General features: G+C 26.5%; 3 protein-coding genes and 1 long non-coding RNA gene across 6 annotated transcripts; 2 read left to right on the forward strand and 2 right to left on the reverse strand.

Annotated features, from left to right (window-relative positions):
• Positions 1–3,045: 3,045 nt before the first annotated feature.
• Positions 3,046–15,141, reverse strand: LOC111031923 (epidermal growth factor receptor substrate 15-like 1). Of its 3 annotated transcripts, none has more exons than XM_022312041.1 (20): positions 14,901–15,140; positions 14,551–14,595; positions 13,730–13,819; positions 13,468–13,611; positions 13,240–13,401; positions 13,074–13,184; positions 12,836–13,009; positions 12,185–12,375; positions 11,952–12,117; positions 8,270–8,425; positions 7,591–7,680; positions 7,290–7,352; positions 6,286–6,483; positions 6,058–6,228; positions 5,885–5,975; positions 5,773–5,816; positions 5,659–5,710; positions 5,505–5,557; positions 5,165–5,410; positions 3,046–3,891 (listed from the first exon to the last, which is right to left on the reverse strand). In XM_022312041.1, exons 1-20 carry the CDS (start codon positions 14,925–14,927, stop codon positions 3,550–3,552), a joined length of 2,616 nt encoding a protein of 871 aa, XP_022167733.1. In that variant the 5' UTR covers positions 14,928–15,140; the 3' UTR covers positions 3,046–3,549. The 3 variants fall into 3 exon arrangements, with proteins under 3 accessions (XP_022167733.1, XP_022167734.1, XP_022167735.1); XM_022312043.1 differs by having other exon boundaries at positions 3,867–3,975; positions 14,901–15,141; XM_022312042.1 differs by lacking the exon at positions 7,290–7,352 and having other exon boundaries at positions 14,901–15,139.
• On the forward strand, positions 9,010–11,945 carry LOC111031925. Its single transcript, XM_022312045.1, has 6 exons — positions 9,010–10,073; positions 10,139–10,301; positions 10,419–10,603; positions 10,663–10,844; positions 10,930–11,067; positions 11,723–11,945. Exons 1-6 carry the CDS (start codon positions 9,969–9,971, stop codon positions 11,895–11,897), a joined length of 948 nt encoding a protein of 315 aa, XP_022167737.1. The 5' UTR covers positions 9,010–9,968; the 3' UTR covers positions 11,898–11,945.
• Positions 15,142–15,452: 311 nt separating the features above from the next.
• On the forward strand, positions 15,453–18,138 carry LOC111031924 (60S ribosomal protein L29). The gene is made up of 4 exons (XM_022312044.1): positions 15,453–15,584; positions 17,616–17,678; positions 17,744–17,808; positions 17,899–18,138. The coding sequence occupies exons 2-4, from the start codon at positions 17,642–17,644 to the stop codon at positions 18,058–18,060; spliced, it is 264 nt and encodes an 87-aa protein (XP_022167736.1). The 5' UTR covers positions 15,453–15,584; positions 17,616–17,641; the 3' UTR covers positions 18,061–18,138.
• LOC111031927 lies at positions 17,988–25,364 on the reverse strand. Its single transcript, XR_002604264.1, has 2 exons — positions 24,741–25,364; positions 17,988–19,460 (listed from the first exon to the last, which is right to left on the reverse strand). It is a non-coding gene; the product is annotated as an uncharacterized LOC111031927 (long non-coding RNA).
• Positions 25,365–26,037: the final 673 nt, after the last annotated feature.

The following is a 26,037-nucleotide window of genomic DNA, read 5'->3' on the forward strand; positions in this document are numbered from 1 at the left end:
CATATAGGTACTTTTTTAATATTTTTATCCAGAGACAAAAAGTTGCCTAAACAAAATGAATTGGTCACGATAAAAAACGGTTGAAAAAGTATCAAATTTATGCACACCTATAAACATGTTACAGGCAATGCAGACTACAGTATAGGTTGGTTACATGTTTATACTATAAATATAGCCTATAGGTATAGGTGCTAACCTACACATGATTTATTTTATTTACTATAATAATAATTGTACACAACTTGTGTAGAGGCTCAAAAATAAAATACCCACGAGATTAAATTTATTAATAATATAATACGTTAATTACCTATTTTAAAATGTATAATTAATTTTTTTATCAAACATAAATATTAAATAATAAGTTAATGTTGTGTGTATGATTGTCACATCCTAACATAGACTACTTCAAAAAGGTGTGGTTAAAAATGTGTTGTGTTTTTTTAAATTTATATGCAAAGTAAACTTTAAAGAATTTTTATTGTTGAATACCAGAGCCGTTTAATAATTTTTTCATTCACTTTTACAAACGTTTTAAAATAGTTCTACAATAGTGGTTTAGAGAGTGAAAACTTTAACATTGAAATATTATAGATGGTACCTATATAAGACTAGTATTAACTAAAAACTATCAATAATCAATGCTTGTGGAGTAAACCTTAAAAAAGTTAGAAAAAATATTTTTAACTATACAATTTAAAAATAGGCATTTCGTTAATTCAAACCAAATATACCACCGAATTCTGTGGCCGAATAGGTGCGAATCGTCTGTATATATTAAGGCTGCTCGAGCAGAAAAATATATGTTAGTTAGGCATTTGCTAATACCTACCTGGCTACCTAGCTACTGCGAAGATTTAAAATCAAAAGTTATTAGAAGGAGCCTACCTACATACTTATAGGTATCTTTAACAAAATAAGGGCAATATGGAATATTAGAATATAAGTCTATGCAATTAAAATTTTTTTTTTATTATTGTGCATCAGCAACTTTGGCTATTAGGATTTTGTAGGGGGTTACGGTTGGTCAAGGAACACGTGTATGTGAGGCGAGGATTCGTCACTACAAACCCAGGTAGTCACCCATCTGGGAGCTAGAGACGCCGGACGATGCTGGACCGCAGTTCACATTAGTGACTGTAGCCAATCGTCAAGCCACACCAGGCCGTAAAATAATAATTATCCCAGGTATAATAATATCCATTAGGATTAGTTGGGCACAAATTAATATTTTGTGACAACAACTAAAAAGTAAAAATGTATTAAAACAAAATATTAAACAAAGAATGTGTACAAATTTGGAGCTAATTTGTGCAGTAGGTAGTTTCAAGTCGATATACCCCCTAAAAACTTACATTAATTTATATATAAACTTTGATAATATTTGTTAAAAAATATTTTATTTTTAAATAAATAGGATTCAATAAGATAATTCCTCTTCCACTTTGGGTACTCTTTATACAAATTCATCTTAGAGATAAAAAAAATCAAATATCTATGCTTCTACACTGCAGTAATCAGTGCAATCTGTAAATATAATTATTTTAATTTTACATTTAATATGAGTACCAAATATATTATAATATGAAGTACAGACTTTAAGAGATAATAAACAATATAACCTAATGAGTAATGACTAAGTACCTATAATTTTTACTCTAAACACTCGAATTAAATTATACAAAAGTACATAACTCGGATGACACTTTGCTGCAATGAGATTAAGAAATATTTCCAACACATTCATTTGTTCATTACATATTGTTTAATATAAGCATTTTACAAATAAAAATAGATAATCCAAGAAAAAGGCCATTATCACAATAACAAAAAACAAAATATGTTATTAATAATATCAATCACTTTATTGTTAGATTTGATACACATTTATCAACGAATGGAATGCAGAAAAGTAGTATTAGTTTTCAACAATTAACATATTGTCATGATGCTAAAAAATATCCTACTATAGCCAATAATGATTAATTATCAGCTAAATCTTAAAAATAAAAGTTAATATTATATAGGACAAGGAAAATAACAAAATGTATAGAAACAGCAGCTAAACATTATTGTATAATTGTCACATAATACGATTCTATATAAATTTTAAAGGACAACAGAAGAAAATTAAACAAAATTATTTTATTCAGGGTTTCATACCAATGTGGAAATGTGAGGTAAGCATGGCCGTTTTAAATTAAATTGTTATTGTTTATAATATCATATATTATTTACTTGTGTATTAAATAAAGAATTATTGGGAGGATATAGAAGACGTTTGATATATATCATATAATTTTTTTATACTCTTCCCTACTAGATATAAAAAAAAATGTACAAATACATTCAAAGCTCGTATTTAGAATAAACAAATTATTCTTTTACATAATTTGCCCCTAAAAATGTTCCATAACAACAATTAAAAATAACAACAGTGTATAAAATATAACAAAACATAAAATTGATGGCCATTAATTCATAATATGCAAGTAAATATACTTGTGATTAAAACTCGTTTTTTTGTGACAAATTACATTATTATTTATTATGATTATAGTTTTTAAGAAAAATGTTAAGAATTCTGTGATGTAATAATATCATTACAGTATACATAACAAATTAAGAGAGATAAAATATCAATTAACATGGTAACAATATAGGCTACAATTTCCATATAGGCAATATCATAGATACAAATAAATAATAGGATAATGATAATTAATAGGTAAATAGTTAACAGTAATAATTATAATATTATACTGTCACTTATTATAGTAACATCATAATATCAATATGTATTAAGGATATGGGGCAGTGGTTTTTAAACTACAATTCTGTAAATATTTATTATAATCATTAATCACTATTATAGTTTTTCACTTACTCTTAAAAAGATTTTTTTAAAATTAAATTTAACATACCATCTAGAATCATAAATAATTACGTTTGTTAATGGTAACAATATAATTTTATAAATAGCATTAGAAATACTCTAGATTATGTATTCATATACAATGTGCTCAACATTAAGTACTTTAAATGTGGACTCATAGTCAATCTAATATTAGTCTAAATGTTAAAACTTAACTGCCATATTGTGCTAGCATATAAATATTATAATTATTTAAATTTTTTTATTTAGACATTAGATAACTTCAAGTTATTTGTTCCAACTTTCATTTGAAAAATTAGGAACAACCATATGAAATTAAAATGTAACATATAATGCTTGTTTTTTAGGTTGGAAAGTAATACAGAACTGTAGATTTATCAATTAAATTATCATTTGTACACCACCTTGAAAAAATTTATGAATTTTATGAGGTTAAAATAATTACAATTTGATAAAAATGTATGTAACAAAATATAATACTACAATTTGCTGAGTAGAATGGTGTTAGATTTTCAATGTTAAATAATAAATAAAAATAAAAATAAAATTGGTACATTATTGTACCAATTACAGTTTCAAATAACTAATAAATTAATATAATATTTTAATACAAAGTTTAATTTTTGGTAGTTGCATTTTACACACTTCTATTGTTATAGTAAAATTTTTGACCTATTATCAGAAGAAGTGGCTTTACTAAGCCTCAGGGCCAGTTCAAAATCTGCCTTTTCTTGCTCTAAACGTGCTTTTTCTTCTTCCATTCTAAATTTTTTTTGGGCTTCCCATGCAAGTTGTTCATCACTAATATTAACTTTTTGGGATTCGTCTGAAGAAAATGCACCATCACCAAAAGGATCTGTTTCAAATCCTGTATCTGAGAAAGGATCAATTTTAAATGGATCTTCATATCTGTAGTCTTTGAATGGGTCTTCAGTAAATTCAAAACTATGTGATTGTGAAACTGCTTTGGGCTCTGTCTTGATACTCTGTGAAAACTAAGAATGGAACGAAAAAAAAAAATAAAAAAAAAAAAAAATGATAAAGAATTTAAATGAAAAAAAATAAAATCATATCTATTTCTAAAAATAAATAATAAATAATAGAAAAATAAATAAAAAGAAAAATAAAAGAAAAAACATTAGTATTAGTAAATAATTACAGCTAATTATAATATTAATTGGGATGGAGTAAGTTCATTAAATATCTTAAAGAATTCAGATGTGTACCTAACAAAATACTTTTCTATTTGGTTATTCACAGCTTTAAATATTATATCAAATTTAAAACACGAAATAATGTAAATCATAAAGTTTAAAGGTATTAATTATTAAATTTTTATTAGCTACTAGTGTAACAATAATCACTTTTGCATTATACCTTATGGATATATTATTTACCATTGTATTTTAAATTTATCAATACAAATTATATTATTCTGAACAACCAGGTTGTTAATATTTTTAAAAAGATTTCAAACTTGACTTTCCCCAAATGATTTTGTTCAATCTAATAAAATCATTATATAATTTTAAAGAAACTCAAAATTTATAAAATATACATACTACCTACCACAGATACTAAAAAAACATTCTACCAATATAATGAAGGCAGTTTAACAGTGGGTCTGGACAGTTAAAATAAGAAATGGTACTGGTTTTGTTATCACGTCACCATCCATAATAATAACTAATTAGTAATAGTATATAAGTGATAATGATTATAATTCATTTTTTTAACAAATATATCCAAAAATTATAAATATAAAATTTTTTATTATTATTATTATTATTATTATTATTTTTTTTTTTTTATTCATGGTACAGCATCAAATGCTAAGGTTATTAGCTTGCAACAAAAATTGGTAATTAGTACATAATAGAGTATAGTTATACAATTTATTATTATTATGCTAATAAAATTAAAATTAAAGATGGAAACTTTTGAACAATGATGAACAAAAATATATTGAGACCCAATGTGGGTTATTATTATAGTGTTTGATGTATCGAATTAATTACTGGTTTTTAAACAACCCATGTGATTAACTTTACCCATAGTACCTATAGTAATAGTATGTTTTTCTTGAATACTATAATATTATTAGATAATTAACACAATATTTTGATTATTATTCAATGGCTGAGCAATAAAATGATAACATTCCCAGTGGAGCGATAACAAACCTAAGTTCTAAGAAATTTATCTCTTAGAGATCAAGAAAGGAATTGAAAATATGTGTACCATGTGTTAATTGTTATAGCAAATTACCTTGGTGCTAAAATTTGCAAAATCGGCAAACTCTGAGCTCGATGAAGAACTGTTGTGAGATATTGGGGCATGATATGGTGCAGGCCTTGGTGGAGCAGGTCTTGGTGGTGGTTGTTTTCCCTTCTTAGGTGGAAGTGCGGGAGTAGGGCTTTCAGGTCGCTGTGGAGGTGGTGCTGAACTTGGTCTTGTTGGGGCATGTAATATGGCGAAAGGATCACAACCAAATTCATCTTTATTTTCATGTCTCTTTAAATTTAAAACAAGTATTAATTTAATGTAAAAAATAGTTACTTATTGAATTAATTAATTAGTTAGATTATATAAAGAATAAATAACTTACATCAGACAATTTAGATACATTTGTCTCACCCCCAAACGGATCTGTACTTTGACCTAAAAATAAATGTATCGTGATAAATAATATGACAGTAAATTAATACTTTATTGTACAACATACTAATTTAAATGTTATTTTGTGATAACAAGTAACTTACTTCTAGTTCTGGAATCATCAAATGAAGTGAATGGATCATTTGAATAAGTCCCCTATAGGATAATAAAAATAAGTCAAGAATTATATCATATTATAATTATATAATTGTATATACCGATTTATTGTTTGTGGAAAACGCATCATTATTTGTGAAGAAATCTGTAAACAATTTTTAAGTAGTTAAATAACTTTAAGATACAAAAAAAAAACTAAATTGTGTTGACTACCTGTTTTAAATGAGTTTTCTTCACGTGATCCACTTGCTCCGTTTGTAGGAGTAAAACCATTTACATTTTCAAAAGAATTTTTATTATCAACCTATATAGTTTGTAAAAAATAAGATAATAGGAAAAATTAATACAAACTATAGGTACAATATTATTTATAAATTGTAACTTACAATTTTCCCTAGAAGTCTACTACATTCAAGATCCCGAAATTCTAAATTAAATGTTAATAAAGAATCAGGGATGGCATAAACATTTCCTTCAGCCAACGCTTTTTCTGTAGACTCAATTGTATCTTCCATTTGACGCTTGTTCTCCTCCAATTGATTTACTTTATTCTTAAACTAATGAAACTTGTCACATTAAAATGTATTTAACATTTTTTCCATGATTAATTTTACCTGACTTATTTGTAGTTGTGAATTTTGCAACATGTTATTTAGCTCATCTAATCGTTTGCCCATTTCAGCCTGATCTTTTTCAAGTTTATGTTCTAGAGTTTTGAGCTCTTCAAGCTCTTGTTTTTTAGAAGAAAGATCGGCTTCTTGCACTTTTAATGTGAGTTCTTGCTCATCAGCTTGTCTGCGAAGATTGTCTACCTATTGAATAAAATGTAATAATATATTTTACTAAATTAGTATATATTATAGTTAATAAGAATAGAAAGTGGCTTCAAACTTCTTAACATTAATTAGACCAAATTTAATGAAAATGTGATTTATAATAGGTTACTTTCAGCTAATTTAAAAGGATTACAGAATGAGAAATTCAAATAGTGGTTTTGTTCCAGTTTGAATGTGTTTCACTGAGATGACAGATGTTAATGCTGAAATCTTCTTAACATAGAATTTTGTTTTGAATGTTGACCCACAAAAAATGAATTTATAGTAACATACATGGTGGTGGGAATCCCCATTAAATATTATGGTTGGTAGTTTTTTGTCATACAAATAAATGTTTAAAAAACTAAAAATATATCATTATATAACTTGTTTGCTCCATCCCAAATATAAATTGAAAAAAAAATGTAGGCACCACTTTTAAACAGGAACTGATTGGATCCGTAACTAAACTGATGATTAAAAAAAGGCATAATATATAATTTTGTAATTCATTTTAAATGGGTAATCATTATAAATAGGTTAAATTTGAAAATACAAGTTGTATCTAATTAGTAATTACATAAATCAACAATATTTAAAAATGGAAACACGATGTTGGCCACCATGATTTTACTTTCCAGTATTAATCATGGAAAAAATAGGAAACCACAATCTATCCTATATTTTGTTGTAAAGAATTTCTACGTAGTCTTGTTAAATTTTTGACTTTAAATGTATTAAAAAACATGCAGTTAAGTATACAAATAAGCTGGATGATTAAGCTAAGGTTTAGGATAAAATACCTGTACTTGTTCAGCCTTAATTTTCTGATTGATGTTGATTATTTCATATTCTACCAACAGAGTCTAAAATTGTGAAAATATGCACATGCAAGTTAAAAGGAGAAATAAAAATAATAAATTAATAAGCAGACAATCAGTAAAATCAGTGTTACATGACTAGAATGCAAGACAAATACAAAATGTTAAGAGTATGAGTTAGTAAAAACGCATCCTTTGTGTTAACCAAATAATACAAAATACCAATCAGTTATCTAATTTTCACTCATTATATTTGGTTTAATTTGAGTAAAATCTAGGTTACCTGGTTTCTCAAATCATTCAGTCGTTTTTGAGCTTCGCCTTTTTGATTTTCTAACTGTTTTAGAGTAGCAGATAAGGTGTCTAGTTCTCCCTAAAAATACATTGGTATTGAATAATAATGTTGTTAATACAAAGTAAAACAAAACTATATACTATTATATAACTTAATGACCAAAAAAAATATTATTTGAAGAGTACTCAAAATAATTAAATGAATAATTTTATTTCGGAATAAATACAAATTAATGAACATTTATAATATTTTAATAACATCTTTATGAGTGTATTAATAATTTTAAAATTTTTAAAATTTTTTTCAATTACCTCATCAGTTTTAAAAATATTCTTTAACAGTATTACTTATAAGTTTTTAAATCAAAAATCATATACGAGTACTATGATGCAAGCCATACAGCTGGCCATAACATGTGTGATCATCGGTTCAAACCTGGCGTTGTGCAAAAAATACTATTTTGTAGTCTCTCCCTTGCCTTTATTCCAATTGCTCTACCCAGCCCAGCCTGGTTCCACTCCACTAGGAGTGACATCCACACATGTGAAAATTCTCTTTTTAGAGAGGGGGGATAGTGTGCTAGACATACTCTACCCCTCCCATGTGAGAAGATATGACAAAAACCGATAAGGTGAATAAAAACCATATAAGAAAAAAAATCATTTACCTGTAAACTTTTGACTTCACCGGAACGTATTTTCAAATCAGCTTCTTTTTGAGCAATTTCTGTTTCCAGAATAAGTCTTTCTTTAACTAGTTCATCAATATCTTTTTGAATCATATCCAATTCTGGGTTTGAATACATTGGAGGCTTTTCTAAAATCTTATGAAAATATAATCATTATTCAAAATACGTTCAATTTTATTTGCACAATATAATTATATTTTAAAAATCCACTATACTGTATCTCAGTGGTTCTCAACCTTTTTTATCCTAACACTAAAATTTTTAATTTAACTTTTTAAGACCCTTAAATTAACAAAATATGAACAGCATTTTAAATTATATATACAAGTATATATAATACTCATAAAAATCAAGCAGAAATATTATAATAGTAATAACATTATGTGAATTATGCATTCACGGCCCATTATAAAAACTTCCGTGATCTCAATTTGATAGAGACCTAAGGTTAAAAAGTGAGAATTACTGATCTATTTCATATAAAAAAAATACTACACTACTCTGTGGGCAAAACTGTAACTGGCGTATAATTTTGCAATAGTCATCAGTAAGAAAATTTCCAAATAAACAATGTTATTTACTAGCTTTGGTTACTAGATTGAATTATAAAATTGTTTAGTTCAACAAATTAAATTACTTCAACTAAACATAACTATAAATCTAAAAAGATGTTAGTTTAAAATGTTATACTTACAAATAATTTCTACAACAATGTTTATTTTAATATTTTCAGACAATATAATATCTATTGATTTAAAATCAAAATGGAAGAATCTAAGGAAAAAAACAAAAAATATTCTAGAAGAAAATTGGAATAAAACTCGTGGAATAACTCAAGTAGGACCAAAACCAGGTTCTTATCTTGACTATCCGGGAAACGATATTATAAAAATAAACAAAAACAAACAACTATGGGATTTGTACTATAAGTGTTTAGAAGAGCTTCTTAAAAGTATTAACAAAAATAATATTTTCCAAGCAAAAGTAATAACTACATTTAGAAGCTCATCTTTAAGGTAATAGATTCAACGTATTTAATTCTTAATTAATGTAATAATTCACAGTATAATAACTATGTATGTTAATCGAGTAAACTTCAGAAATGACTGGACAAAACATGAACTGATGTCATATTTTGATTTTTCAGTTAGGGTATAGAAAAACCAGGGTGAGAAACAGTTATGAAAATAATTGAATTTTATGACAATTGTTAATATTTATTTTATATTGTATTGATTGTGGTACCAAATCAGTTGAACATTGATTAATCTTACATTATTGATATACAATTGCTATGGTTTTTCCCAAAATTATGTAGGTCACAACTAGGTTTTCATAAACAAATGTAAAATAAATATGACATTTTGTCACTAAACTAAACACATATATATTAAATATATTCAGTTCAGTGTATTTTGCCCGAGTACTGCAGTTCACGTCTTGCCGGGAACTTCCGAGGTTTGTCTGATTTTGACTATTGCCCATAACATATATAATAATAAATAATTTCCTTATTATCAATAGCTTAGAATGTGAACTATGCATTTCGCCTAATGATGTGTATCATAAAAATGTATGGTACTATTCATGGATAGGGAATTCAAATAATTTAAGCTTAATAGAAGAAAATGATTATTTTAAAGTTTCATCATTAGACTTGTCTTTAACAATAATTAATATGGATGAATCTAAAAGTGGTTTCTATCAATGTAAATTATCTAATAGTGAAGCAGGGCCTTACTTTATTGAACTTATTAATGATAATAAAGAGCTGATAATTGATGTAAGTAGATACAAAATAAATGTATTATTAAACAAAATAAATATTAATGTATAAGATAATTTTAGATGAACAATACTAACTTTTTAAACTATACAACAAGTGGAAAAATAACTATAGAAGATGTCAATTTGAAAATTTGGAATCAATGGACCCAGTGGTCATTATGTAGCAAATGTGATGTGATGGGTAAAAAAATTAAATTTGGTCATTGTATTGTATCATTAAAAGGTAAATAAAAGTTTAAGTTTTAATTGTTTTGCTTAATGTGCGTTACAATAATTTAAAAAAATACCTAGAAATATAAAACAAATCAGAATAAACAACACAGATTTTTTTAAATTATAGACAATATCATTAATGAAGGAAATATTAAATATAAAAAGAACAGAAAGAAAATACAAGTTTTACAAAGATTAATGTCTGCTTTTGATACTGGTTTACCATGTGAAAGCAGTCTATTAGATTTATATGGTTATTATGGTATTACAATAACGAATAAAGCAATAAGAGTAATGATTGAACATTGCCAAGTAATATAGTTATGTGATATAACAAGCATTTTTAATTTGTATTAATTTATTTTTTTAAGGTAAAATGTAATAATGATGATATATTTGAGATAAAAGATATGCAGGGAAACATAAAAGAAAAAGTTAATAATTCTGCTGGTATATATTCACCATTTCAAATAATACCGGAATTGCCACCAAAAGTAGAAACTTCAGTGATAATAACATTTTTAAACGAACAACTAACTATTACATGTCCTGGGTTAGGAATCAAATTAGTTTATTAGTTATATTTAAGACACAACAATATTAATTAGTTTTTTTTTTAACTTTTAATATATAAATAGAAATTTAAATTCAGATGCTCCATATGAATGGAAGGTAAATAACCAGATTATTGTATCATCTAATGAACGAATAGCGGTTGATATATTAAATAGACTAACCATCAAAAATACTACTGAAGAAGATGAAATGATATTTACGTAAACATAAATATTAGGGTGTTTGTTATCGCCTTGCCTTCGAGTCATATAAAAGTATCAACAAGTCATCGGGTTGACTGGCCCGTTGTACAATATTTTTTATGAATCAATGCAAAACTTTCAAATAAAAGTAAATGATAATAATAAATTGTTTACAATCATTAACAATAGCATAGTTGATAATTGTATTTAAATCTTAGGTTAGGTTTCTTAATTTTTTTTAATTGAATGCCAGTATTAAATATTGAGGGAAATAACTGAATAAAATTAATTTTTGACAATATTTTATGATAAACAAATAATTGTAAGATAGGTACCCACTTCAAATAATACATACCTATAATTAAACGAGAAGCAAACATACTAACTAACATGGTTAAATAGAAAAAAATAGAATTTAAAGTAGTATTTATCCTTTTTCCCATAAATAGATCCCATACTAGACTAACCCAAACATATGATATCTTTGAAATACAGTTAAAAAACTAAATTTCAGAATTTAAATTAGATAAAGACTAATGGAGTAAGATCGCTAGATGGTGAAGGGGAGATAAATTGAATACTCGATGACGGGGCAATAACAAACAATTAACAATATTGCTAAACATTAATTATGATATATAAATTATAAACTATAAGACTTTTCAATATTTAGGTGTTGGCAAGTTGATGACCTAGCTGGAATAGTGGAGATAAAATTAATTAAAGAACTAAACATTTCAAATCAAAAAGATATATATTTTTATGCGGTTTTTGTTGTCTTAGGAATTTTTGTATGGATTGGATTTAAAATGTTTTTTGATAGAGAAGCAGCATATTCTAAGTATTAATACAATTTATTTAACATGTTTTTTTATGAAAACAATAATTATTAATATTCTTACTTGAACAGCATTTGACGGAGTAACAGTTCTGTTGCTTGGAGGTACCATTTCAGGGGAAAGTGTATTAGGTGGATCAATCCCTTTGAGTTTACGTTCTACTAACCACATTGCAAGACTAAACTGCTCCATATCCAACTTCCCATGTTGGTTAATATCACAAAGACTCCTAGAATATTCATAATTAATAAATATAATCATAAACAATAATATATGACTTAATTTCTAAAAATTACCATATATGTGCTAATATTGATTGATGAATACCAGTTTTAAGAAATCTATCTTTGATTTCTGGTCCAGAGACAAAACCATCCATATCAACATCAGATTCCAAAAACATAGAATCGTAACGGGCTTTTTCTTCTACAGTAACTACCCATTTAGCTGGTAATGGCACTAAACCAATAGACGGAGTAATTGGTCTCTAAACATGGGTTTAAACAGAATATTAAAACCCATTTATTATATAAAATTCAGATAATAAGTTTAAGTTTTAAAACAATGTTTATGGGTACAAAAATTGATAATTCAAGGTAGAATGTGTAATCAATAACAGAATCTGTATTAAAAGTTTAATTATATATCAGTTTTAAATTATTTTTTGATTTTTCTTATTAAATTATATAGTTATTACATTATTATTGTAATGGACTAAAGTAAAAGTGAAACATAGCATTTATTAAAAATGTATAAAAATTATTGGAGAAACTAATTCTTCACAGTTCAAAATTATATGATAAACAATATTCAAAAAATATATCTCTAATATCTATGAAAATATAATGTGGTTGAATTTGTACAAGTAAATATAAGTACAGCATATTTTAAACAAATAGTTATGCAAATTAAATATCTTTTATTAATTAGGAAATTAAAAAACTTACTTTTGGTGGTTGTTTGACTAGATTTGAAGTAGCACCAGAAGAATGCACTGGCAAAACAGGTACAGGTGAGTTAGCCATGTTAGAACTTTTTCTTTTTGCTGGCGGTAATAGCTCGGTAGGTAAAACACTAGGAATAGCATATTTTTCTAATGCTTTATAAACTAAATGCATTGCCTAAAAAAAATGTTGAGTTTATTCAGATAAACTATAATAATATTAAATACTTTAATATACATACAACAGCAAATTCATGTTGATCTAACTTTCCATCTTTATCCATATCAGCCAGATCCCAAATTTTGCCCAAAGTATCTACTGATAGTTTGGAATCTATTAGCAATCCTTTAACCTAAAATGAAATAATAATAAAAACGTACTGTTAATATAAAATTTACGTTATTTACTTTATCTCCAGCAACTGTTCCATTGACTGGCCTCAATGATTCAAACAATTTATCATAGTTCATTCTTTCTGAAGCCTTCATTGACCAGTCATTTATATTAGTAACAGGAGTAACTAAACCTGCTGTTAGAATTTTGCTTGCTATTTGTTTTGATGCTTCGCCCTACAATATAAATAATTGAATCTAATATTGTTTTCATGCACCCAATAAAAAAAATTTGACTTATACCATATTAGGTGGTATAGTTTGTTGAGTGATGTTTAACATTGATATTTCTCGTCCAGCTTGTGCTAATGCTATTAGTTTAAGTGCCACAAAAAATCCTTGTTTAGTTAAAAAACCTTTGGCAGTTGGGTCCGATAAATCCCAAATCTTCAAAAAAGTCAAAAAAAAGTTGCAATATATATATTTTAACTTTATTACAGGTGGTACCTATAGGTACTTTCTTTCTTTGAAATGTATACAATAAACATAAAAAGAGTTTACTTACTTGACTAAGTATAATTTGTGATATACCAGACTTTTTAAGGAAATTTGCTGCATCCATTGCTCCAATATTTCCTTTATTTGTAGAATCCACCTAAAAACAAAAAACATAATTTAAATGATCCAATATGCAGATAATTATGAAAAACAACTAAGTAAAATATCAACAGCTACATTACAACAAAAAATAGTACTAATATAAAACTTATAAATATTAATTTGAAAGGATACCATTAAATACTCATGTTATATATAATTATGTAAATCTGTAACTGTATACTATACTTTAACTTCTTAGACATAAAATAAAAAATTGAATCAATTTCATTGTAGTAGGTTTTAATTTTAATCATGTTAGATGATCAATTTAAAAAATATATACATCCTGATTTCTCTTCTATTATTCAACATTTTAATTTATTTAGGAAATAAAAGTTAGAAAATAAAAATATAGGTATACTAAATCTTACACAATAATTCATGCTTTGATTATTTGAAAAATGTATATAACATAAATATAAAGAGTTGAATGCAACAATCAGTTGATTATCTAATCAAAATTATTCAGGACAATTGTAAAACATATTTTTAAATTAAATAGGTAAACCTAAATACAAAATGTTACCACAATTTTGTAATAATATAAATTATATATTATTGCATCTTTAATACTACATCAATGGATTTAGAAATAAGTTGTAAAAGTTGTTTCCTAGTTTTAAAAAATGGAATTTAAAGATTATTGCGATTAGGTCTCAATCTTTCATATTATTTTAAATTATAAATGATAAAAAAGTTAAATTTTAAATTAAAGTATTTACTCACCATATTATAAAGTGCTTCATAAATTGGGAAGTGACTTCCAGCTACCTGCAATTATTCATGAAATATATTTAACATTGAACATTAATAAAAATGGTTCAAAATATAACCTTGATGTTCAACAATCATAAGATATAAAATACAAATACATATTATAAATAAATTGATTTTAGGGTGGAGTCAAGTAAGTAGTAAACAATTCACCCTATTTAATAATACACTACATTATAAAATCACAATATAATTTAATTTAGAACAAAATATTTTAGTTTTAAAATTGATTAGGTAACAGCTATTTTGTTATTTTTAAACAGAGTATTTTGTTTTAATTTATTATTAATTATTTTTCTCACTTCATTAGGGGAAGGCAATGTAGCCATCCTGAACGATTTTTTGTTACTGCTTCAATACACTCAAAACGATGTTAAATCAATTGGTTGGAATATTAATAAAACAACGACGGCAACAGTAATACAACCGACTCGTCGGATCACTGTTCTCCGTGTGTGCCTGTAAAAATATAATAATTTATAACTGTCGACACAAATAATAATCGGACGTAATAACAAAACACAAATAAAATTGATTTTTTTCTAAAATTTTTATCAGAAAATAAATGAGTAAGTGACGTTTTATTACAGTGTTGCAACGGCTATGATGTGAAATTCAAATTAGGATTTTGAATTTCACATCCTTGTGGGGTACACGTTTTTTTACTTTCTTAACGACTATAATTTCTACTTTTTTTTCAATTCCAACAATAGTTCTAGAACAATTAAATTCATTAGAATTATTTTTGAAATTTGAAATTTACAAGTTGGGTAGAAAAAACTGTGTCTATCCTCCTTGGCATATTATTATCTACAATTTTAGGATCTCTTATCAATTTTTTCATATAAATGGCGTCGTGTTTTGTTTAGGTTCGAACACGGAACGGCAGACACGAGTGACAATCGTGAACCAAGTGATAGTGTATACATTTTCTAGTTTTCGACGTCGTCGTATGGTAGGCAATCCCGCTTGTCTTCGCGTTTAAGGTAAATATTAAAATATTATTTTGTTTTTAACTATATTGTGTATACTGTTGTTTTAATAAGTTGAATAGAATTTGTTTGAACATAATATGTATCAATATTATACAGAAACCAATCGGCATTAATGTTATACTTTCGCGTTCTAAATTTCTCGTGTCACATGGTCCAGATATTAGGTTAGGTATCTATCTTTTAAAATTGGAAATTTATATTGATTTAAAAACAATGATATTAGAACCAATGTTTTAATTTCATTTTCATTTTTTTGGTACAAACTAAGTACAATTATCTACTGTTAAGGTATGCGTATTTTTTCAAACTTAATTTTTCCATAGGTATAGACATACATATTTAGACTACATTTTAATAATTTTACATTATGGCATCTTACAAAAGTAATAATTTCTTATCAATAGAATGCATTAATATGACATTTAAAATGTATGCATACTAAAACCAAGGAACCAAATACTAGTTTACTAATTTATATCCTTCATCAAAATAAGGTATTACTTGGTAGTTTGGTACCTAATCCACTTTTTTTCAATGTAAAATGTAATTAGCATTCATTGTGATTTGTGGTTTTAAATAAAAATGAGAAAAAATACATTTGTGTCTGGTAATATCCTTGATAGAGTATTAATATTCATTATATTGGTTAGTAACATGATGAATGTAACACGTTACTTTATTTGTAACTCGTTAAGTAATTTTGTCAGGATCTTTTGTTGTGTAAAGAAAATACAATGGAAATTTCAGTTCTGGTATAGTTATCCCCAACTTATATCTCATATTTTCAATGTTTTAAAATAATAATATATACAAAAGTTACTTTAATTGTGTGATCAATGAAGATGAAATTTTAGTTATTTGTTTACATAATAATCAAATTCACATTGAGAATATAATTAATTACCTACACATGTGTATAATATTGAATATTCAATACAGCAGAAATTTTATGAATGAATAATATTATAATAATAACTAAACATAACAACCCCTGGAAGTAAAAAAATGTAGTACACTTAAGGTGGTGGATGAGTTAACCTGAGTTAATTTATGGATGACCTAACCAATGTTATTTAACATAACGTACAAATATATATTAACTTTGAAACTAAATCTGGCACTAAATTTTGACTTCACTATCGTTTTCAGTATACTTAAATACTTAACACAAAATTCAGAAAAAAAATTGTCTAGTGTAGTAGAAATACCAAAATGTTAACCAAATATTTTATGTTTCCTATAAGCAGGTTAGTTTGACTAGTGTTATTATGCATTAATACAATTCAAATATTTCAATAGTTTATAATTAACTGTTGTAAGTTCAGTATTTTAAAAAATGTTTTGGACATAATTTTTTAAGTTATACTTCTTATCTACATGTATTTCTACTAAAATTGTTTGTCGAATGACAAGATACTAGACATTAGAGGAATACATGTGAACTGTTTTTTTATTTTGTAATGTGATGGTAACATTTACTTTTAAGAATGAAATGTTAGTTAACTTCATAACAATTGAGTAACGAGTAAAGTAACTTACCCAACATTAATTGAATTATCTGATAAAAAATGTATAGGTACCTTATAGTTATTTTATGTCTGAAAAGTAAAACTTTTAGTTTCAGTTGTATTTATATTAATTGTCAGTGTAAAAATAATTTTTAAACAAATTTTTATTGAAGTAAAACTGAATATTCCTTATAACTTTGTCTAATAAATTATGTGGACCACTTAGTTTCTATGTGTCCATATTCACTACAAGTTAGTAATTAATTTGTAAAACAAATATCGTAAGAAAAAATATAGGTTCTATCAATAATACAGTACCTTTATTTTTAAACTAATACATTGATATTTGAACATTTTAGATAGACTTTTGTGGCTCTGTATATAGAATATGTAAAAGTCACTAAGTTATAGTATAAATTAAATATTGTTAATAACTGTCAAATAATTATTGTAAATAGTAGTACTTATTTAACTGAAAATTGGATTAAACCCATATCTTATTATTTTCTTTTAGATATTATATTCTTTTAAACTTGAAAAATGGCCAAGTCGAAGAATCATACCAATCACAATCAAAGTAAGATTTTAATTTTAAATGCTTATAACAATTATTAAATAACATTAATTTTTTTATTTATACAGATCGTAAGGACCATCGTAATGGTATTTACAGGCCAAAGAAATACAGACATGAATCGCGTCGTGGTGTAAGTGGCAAATTAAAATCAAAATTTTCTTAATATCATCAAATGTTTATAATTATATTATTTCTTCTAACAATTATGTTACTTAAACAGGTTTGTCAAAAGTTTTTAAGGAACCAGAAACATGCTTTAAAGGGAAATTTGTCCACTGCAGATCAAGCTGCCAGGGCTATCGAGAGGAGCGAAAAGAGGACAGCTTTGAGGACCAAGTTTGCTGAATTCAGAAAGAAGAAAGCTGCAACCAAAAAAGCATAATTCTGATTTTTAATACAATTGACATCAATGTTTCCTTTTCGTGTAATATAAACGATCATATTAAAATAATTAATACAATTTAGTGTCTTATTTGTTTTAAATTCTTCCTGTATTTATATAATTAATGAACAAACTTACCTAAGGCAAGGAAGTATTAAGTAAATTATGAGGCTATAATTTAGAAAAGTGATAATTAAAATATTTCATAAATATGTGTAATATTTATTTATATATTACATTTTTTTCAATTGAATAGTAGAGTATAAATGTATGTTTAGTATTAACATGTTGTAGTATCTCCCATACAGAAACTGATAATAAGATTTAAAAGTATTGAGTTATTAAATTTCTTATTTTAATAATTTTATAAACAAAAATTATATTTAATCAATATTGTATTTGATTTATGATTAAGAATTGAGAGTGCCAGACTTCATTAAATCTTGTTTGGTAAATTCTGCTGTAAGCCCATTATTATATGCTGCATATTTTAAAAATAATTTTTCTTTAACTTAAATCATATGTTGCAACCAACTAATATGATTTAAATTGTATATTTCTAAAATAAATTATTAGAAAACATAAGATTACTGACCTTATAGGCTATTTACTATTTATATATATGGCTACCTGGTTACATAATTAATCCCTAATAACTCAAAAATTCAACTAGAATATTAATAAAAGTATACTAAAAAAAATACTTGCTTTGAAATAAAGAATTAAAAATGTGTTATAAAAAAATTTAAAAATTATTCTTTTTGACATAACAAATGTTTTGTGTTATACGAATCACATAGTCTAGTTTATATAGTGAGCTAATGGACTCTTAAACATGATTAAGCAAACCATTAAATGAATCAATTTTTAATGTGACAGTAAAGTGAATTCTGTCATAATATACAAGTGAGCGATGTATGTGCATATTTGGCGAAGGCCTAAGATTGGTTTTCTGTTGTCATTGAAAGTAGGGCACATTTGCACATTAGTGCCCCAATACTCTATAATAGTGAACGGAAACATTCAGTCCAAAAAAGGTTTACCTGTTGTAACTACAGCATCGTTACATAAATAGTAATACCTATTACACAATAAACAATTAAAATCATGGTATGTTGTAAATAAATTTATTTAGTCATGTATTTATTATTTATTTTACAGTTGATCAGGTATCTTATTCTTATACAGTGCATTCATTTAGTTGGTATTGTAGAGTGAAGATTCTTCCAAATATCTCATCATGATGATTAAGAAATTATTTAGGTCGTTCATCAAGTACATTAACAACGGCATCATTTTTGTAATAACAGCAACAATACAACAGGCCATCTTCGTTGAAAAATAATTTACATTAATCGATTGTCTTTTAGTAATGATTGATTTTATGTCATAAGTAGAATCTATTTAAACATAATATAGGTAATTATTTAAAAAAATAATGTAACTTAAGTGCTTAACTACCTAGGTACCTATATATTATTATGTGTAAGTACACATGTGGAGTTGAAATTCATAAGTACAAAAATATTATAAAAATGTGCATCAAATAATAAATAACCATTATTCTATAAAAAGCTTGGAGTGCTGTTTTTAAAATTTACAACACCCGCCTTTATTTTAACAATGTTTCCAATTTAAAAGAATACTTCAATATAATATATATTTTTTGATGAATACGTGTAGGTACCTACTACCTACTCCCATATATATGTAGGTAGGTACTATTTCTACTACCTACCATTTTTCAAAAATTGTGTAAGTATTACAGGTATTTACTAAAATTTTTATAAAAAAGGCTGTTGACAAAAATGTTTCATTTTTTTTGGCGCATACGGATGATTCCCTCCATATTTATTAATACCTAGGTCTATCTAGTATAAATATATAATATATCAATATATAATATAATCGTGTGTAAAAATAAATATTAATAATATTCAGGCTCCACTTATATCTCTGTAAGGAGGTTAGATAGGTATATTGTTTAAAGTTGTTACTCATTAGTTATTTGTAACAAATACTTAAGAAAACACTACAGTATTAAGCTACAGTACTGCTAATAGATAGTATTTTTAATCTAAAATGAAACTATTTTCTTATTTCGTTGTAATTCAAAAACGAATAACCGTAAAAACTTGCAATTTACACCAAATGTTTATTTCGTTTTATAAGATTGATACAATTTTCAAAATATTTTGATTCGTTTTGAGCTCTTTACACACGTTTAAAACTTAAAAGTTTTTTATTTTTTTTCCATACTTACCAATATATATTAATAAAAATTGTTTGTTGGTTCAAAAAGCTTAAAAATGTAATACAAGGCTCATCAGTCATCAGCATTGTTACAATAGCAGTGAAAATATATTAAACACGCATAGGCTTGGTTTTTTTTGTAAGCATTTAAGTTCAAATTTTGATAACATTTGATTATTATTTTGTATGTACATTTAAGATTTAAGACTATTTCCATGTAAATCAGGGGTGTTCAAACCGCTGCCTGCTGTAGATTTTGATGCTGCCCTCTCTTCAATTTAAAAACCATGAATTAATTGTAGGTATATAAATATATAATATATTAACATTACGAGAACAAATTTATTTTAAGAATATAAAACATCAAATAAACTGTAAGGGCCGATGCACACGTCTGTGTTTGACCGTGGTTTACAAAAAGATGTATTGTTGTATTATAGAATATAATTTAATCATTAAATTTGAATGTATTGTTAATAAAAAAAAGTATGTGGCCCACAATCTGTACGATGTGGCCCAGTCTTCACAAAAGGTTGGACACCCCTGATGTAAATAGTTCATACTGTAACCAAAGAGTCTAAAAAATATAGGTATTGGTAAACACAGTTTTTTATAGACAATTGAAGGTCAAATTTGTACTAAATTGAATACCTATTCAAACAAAAATTAACAATTTTAGTTGTTTTGTTGTGATTTAAAAACATTATTCGTGGGATATAAAATATAATATGTGCTAAGTAAAATTATAGGCTGACAGATGTCTTTGCGTAGAACCGTTTTTCGTACATCGTATACAATGATTTTATGTCACTGAATTCAAATTTAGCACATCTATTACAGTGACAGTATAGACAGCTATAATGTACAACAGAGCGTTACCACTTACCTACGTACCCGCTTTTTTACGTGTGATTTTAGCACTCAGCTCACTAGGTACCGTCAATATACCTCGAATATGTAAATTGTCGTATGTGTATACTAAAGGCTTACTATTTTATTAATAGAGACATTTGTGAGTATATATAAATAGTTATTATGGGAATTAGGTCCTATTAATTAGTAACTATAATATTGCTAGTAGAAAATAGTAATACATATTTTAAATTTTTAAATGCCTTTTAAAATTTTTAAGCCATTATTATTTTCAAATTATATTTTATCCTTTGCATTATATTGAAAAACATATTATTACAATATATTTGTAGCTCTGTAGGTTATAATAACAGTATAAAATGCAAATGACTCAGATCCTAGGTGGGTACCTATACACCACGAATGAACTATGGAAGTATTTAACTATTTCAGGTGGGAACATATTTTAAGGACTGCATAATAGGTTTCAGTTAAAAATATCTCATATAACGAAGGTTTGACATATCGTGTGTTGGTGGTGTTGAGTATTACGTAGGTATATAATGCATGTTTAATACGTCAGCGTAAAAATGTCGTGAACACGTGCAGTTAACTATAATTTTAATGCATTTGGTTTGCAAAAAACTCGGGGATTTGTGGCCCTTTCTTTGATCTACATTTAGGTTGCATCAAAAGGTTTGAAAATGCATTGCTCTTTATGTATATATTTTTTATAGCTTTTTAAAAAAAATTCTATAATATTCGAGTTGTATAGCAGTAACTGGACAGTGATGGATATGAAATGTGAAAAATTGATTTTGTTAACAATGAAAACGAATAATGCACACCAGCAAAAATTACAATTTACAAAAATGAGAATTATTAACAAGGGAATATTTTATCAAGTAGCTATTTTAAGTAGGTATAACTAACTGTTGACTAATAAAGAGAATATTATAAATTGTTTTGTGTACACTTCGTAAAACATAATTAATCGAAAATAATTCATTGGTTTATTTATAAATACCTTAATATTACAACACGGAATTGTTTTTGATAATTAAAAGTATCCACTAATAGTTTTGGCTTTTTTAAACTTTAGATTAAATATCTAGTGTCTAAACTTTCAAGTAATATTATAAATTAATTTAATTTTACCTCTATCCAAAATAATCAACACACTTTGTACTGCCTAGACGTGTGGAGTAATATTCTGCCAACAATCAAGAAGTAGAAGCAGGTTGTATGCTATAGTATTACTGTATAGTCCATATTTTACTGCTCTCAATCCATCTTGCTAGTTATGATTAGAACATGCATACGTGAGGACATTTCTATTATTTTTACTTTTACTTTTTACGCATTATGAAAAGCTCTCATTAAGCCTTAAAATATAAAAAATACGAAAATGAAAAATTATTTAAAAAATGAAAAATAAATAGAAAAAAAATACAAAAAATACAAAAAAAAGGAAATCAAAGAAATGTGGCTGTCATATAGCTAGTATGCGGTCTACCGGTGAATTTATAAATATAGTATACGGTCTACTGGCAAAGGAAAAAAAATAAAAAGTTGTTTAAATTTGTTGACTTCGTTTTCAACTTAAAACTCTTTCTTCGCCCCTTTCCTCACGTATGCACAAATTCATCTCACTCTCACACTTACCACACACACATACGTAATTGGACACTTTATTTGATGTACAAACATTTTTACTAATTAAAAATTGGTGTTTTATTCTTCACTATTCACTATACTTATAATTAAATAAAAATCTTTTGCCAACATATTGAATGCGTGACTGCGTGAGTGCCAAAATAATATCAATATGTATTAAGCAGAATAGATTGTAGTGTCGTGCAATAAGTGACGTATCTATATAGTATATATGATGTACCTATCTGATATCTGAGTCCAAACTTTTATGAAACGTCGAAGCCTTGTAATAAAATTTCATAAAGTATAAGGTCATAAAGAAAATATAGATTAAGCATTAAGCCGTATCTAACAGAAGTACCAGTTTTGAAAATGTCATGCATGCAGTGGGGCTTACTATTTTATAAACACTTGTACAGTTTCACCCAAATCGTACCATACATTTCCCATTTTTATTTTACATAAATTGTTCATTAAACAAGTGGGTATACTAAAGTATAATTTTAAGTTGTTTGTTGTTTTGTATCTTATAATATTTTAATAGCATGAAAAATTACAAGATAACAAATAACAATTAAAAAATTCTCAATTTATTTTTGAAAGTTATATGTTTTGTATATAACAATACATTTTTCTGTTAGTTTGCAACAATTTTTTAATTTATTTTTTCATCACGGTGAGCATGAAAAGTGGAAATATCATTCAACCCGTTGGAAGTTTCAATTAACGATGTATTTTTAATACAATTTTGATGAAGCTAATGTTACATCAATAATCTCATAGAATAAAGCTCGATATTCTTCTTGAATCTCAGAAAATTATGTAGTTCGCTTTCTTCAGTAAATCGTTTTGGTGATTTTCGAATTCTAGTTTCATTTATTTATTTCAAACAATTCATTTGCCTTTATTTTTTATTCATTTCATACAATTTCAAAACTAGAATTCGTTTGTTCTTGAATTGATGATCCTATATTTTTAATTTTATTTTGGGCTTCTTAGAAGCTTAATGTTACTCTTTGCTACTCTGCATTTAAGAGTTTAAAAAAATACAGATAAAAAATAGACATCATTATGTTTGTGAGAAATAAAAAATCAAATTTAGTGATATTTTTAAGAAATCTCTTTCTAGCTCTAACTTCACCATTTTCATTCGAAAAAGTTTACAACAATTCAATTGTTATTGCATAAATTATATATATATACAGACGTACAATTTATTAAGAAACTATTCTCATCTATATTCATTCAACATTTTATTTTTATGTATTGAATTTGACAGAATGATATTTAGCAATATAACAAACTGTGTTAATGATTTATTTTTCTAACACATTTACCTAATCAAGTATTTTACCATAATAAAGAAAAAATTGTTTTTTTGTATTTTAATTTTAGTTTGCAAGAGTAATTTCTTGATGGGTGGTATATACCTTAGTTTCTATGAAATAAATACATTTAATTAAATGAATGTATTGATTTTACAATGATGTGTGTTTTCATATTTTTTGTTCAGACATTTTTTCTAGTAGAAAAAATGCACCGCTCATCAAAACTTCGAAGGAGATTTCTGGTAGAAAATTAGATTTATAGTTTGTACTTAGATATTTCTCAGCAATTTAAAAAATAATTGGGGGAAAATGGGAGCATAGAATAAAATTTTAGTAATTGATTGTTTGGTAACTGCGGTTACCAAATATTAGACCTTCTCCGCTCAGAATCGTTTTTTTATCAAGCAGAATGATTTATCATTGAATTCAAATTATATACGTCCTGCATTACAGAGACCTACCTACTCAATATAGAGGCAAACTCTACACCAACATACCTTTTTCTTATTAATTTAACTTGTAACTTCTACAAGTTGAAATGAAATAGAAGTAACTTATAACTTAAAACTTAACTTGACGAGTTACACATACTGGTTAACTTGCGCAGTCTCGAATAATCGATAATAACTTCTGTCTTCTATAGGTACTCAAAGGTAGATATTGTAGTATAATATAATATGATTTCCCAGCGTGACAGCATGGCAACGTTGCATAAAAATGGCTGCAACTTGATTTCGTACAATGTATATAATTTTTACCTGTAAGTTGTAACATCAGAACTCGTACCTACGGGCACAGCCGCGAGCCGCACAGAATGAAATGAAATGCATGACTGGTTTGTACACACAATGATTACTATGTCAAGATTATACAACAAGTGCTTCAATAGATTTTGATAGCAATTTGTAGCATTGTGATATTCATTGACTACACATTCGATGTACGCCGCTAGAAAAAATATATTTTCCGAATCTTCTAAAAGTGTTATCGTAGTGGCAATTAATTTAGCTCAAGTAAAACCCAAAATCGATTGCTATTTAAAGGTGAAAAGTTGGTTGATTGAAGTAATGGCATAACAATTTTAAGAAATTTTAACTTGTTGGAAACATTTTACTATGTTATCTAATTCGGAACATGTTTTTGGATATGTCATAAAGTTATGAGCTAAATACATGTTTTTCATAATAGATAATTACAATGATCAATTAATCAACCAACATTGATACGAAAATTCAGGTAAATGGTGTGAGAAAAAGCCGAAATAGAATATGTTTAGGTATAAATATAAATGTGCTGCTAGAGTTGTTGTTCCTATAATATTATTGTAACCATTAACCGGACACATGTTGTGTAACCAAACTAGTCACCACGGTTCAAGATAGTAGATATCTTAAATCATGATATTTACCACGGACTAAGATAATATCTTATGTAGTCCGACAGTCCGTGATATTTACTAATCACTAAATTCACGTGTCAGTTACGCGAGGCTAAAAGTAGCACGCGCCCTCGTTCTATCTCTCCGTAAAGCCGTCGGTGTTTTTATTTTGTTTTTGGTCGACACTGAGACACTTGACGATAGGCACTCAATCGTTTCCAAGATAATTTTTTTACGACTTGGATGTCTAATATAGCTCAACATTTTTGAAGTCGCTTGGACGCAGAATAGGTTTATTATTCGAATGACGTATGCGATTGTTTTTATAATCATAATTGCTGTTAAGGTACCTACTCGATAACACTAGTATAAGAGGCATGCTCGACACATCGATTTGTTTATTCATTATATATTATTATGCTTAGTATTTTATAATTCTTACCCTTTCTTTACCCCACAAATCACAATTCCCATTTCCCACCATCATCGTCCAACTATATGGCCGAAATG

This window comes from Myzus persicae, unplaced genomic scaffold (genome assembly GCF_001856785.1).
Source record: "Myzus persicae strain clone G006 unplaced genomic scaffold, MPER_G0061.0, whole genome shotgun sequence".
NCBI lineage: Eukaryota > Metazoa > Arthropoda > Insecta > Hemiptera > Aphididae > Myzus > Myzus persicae.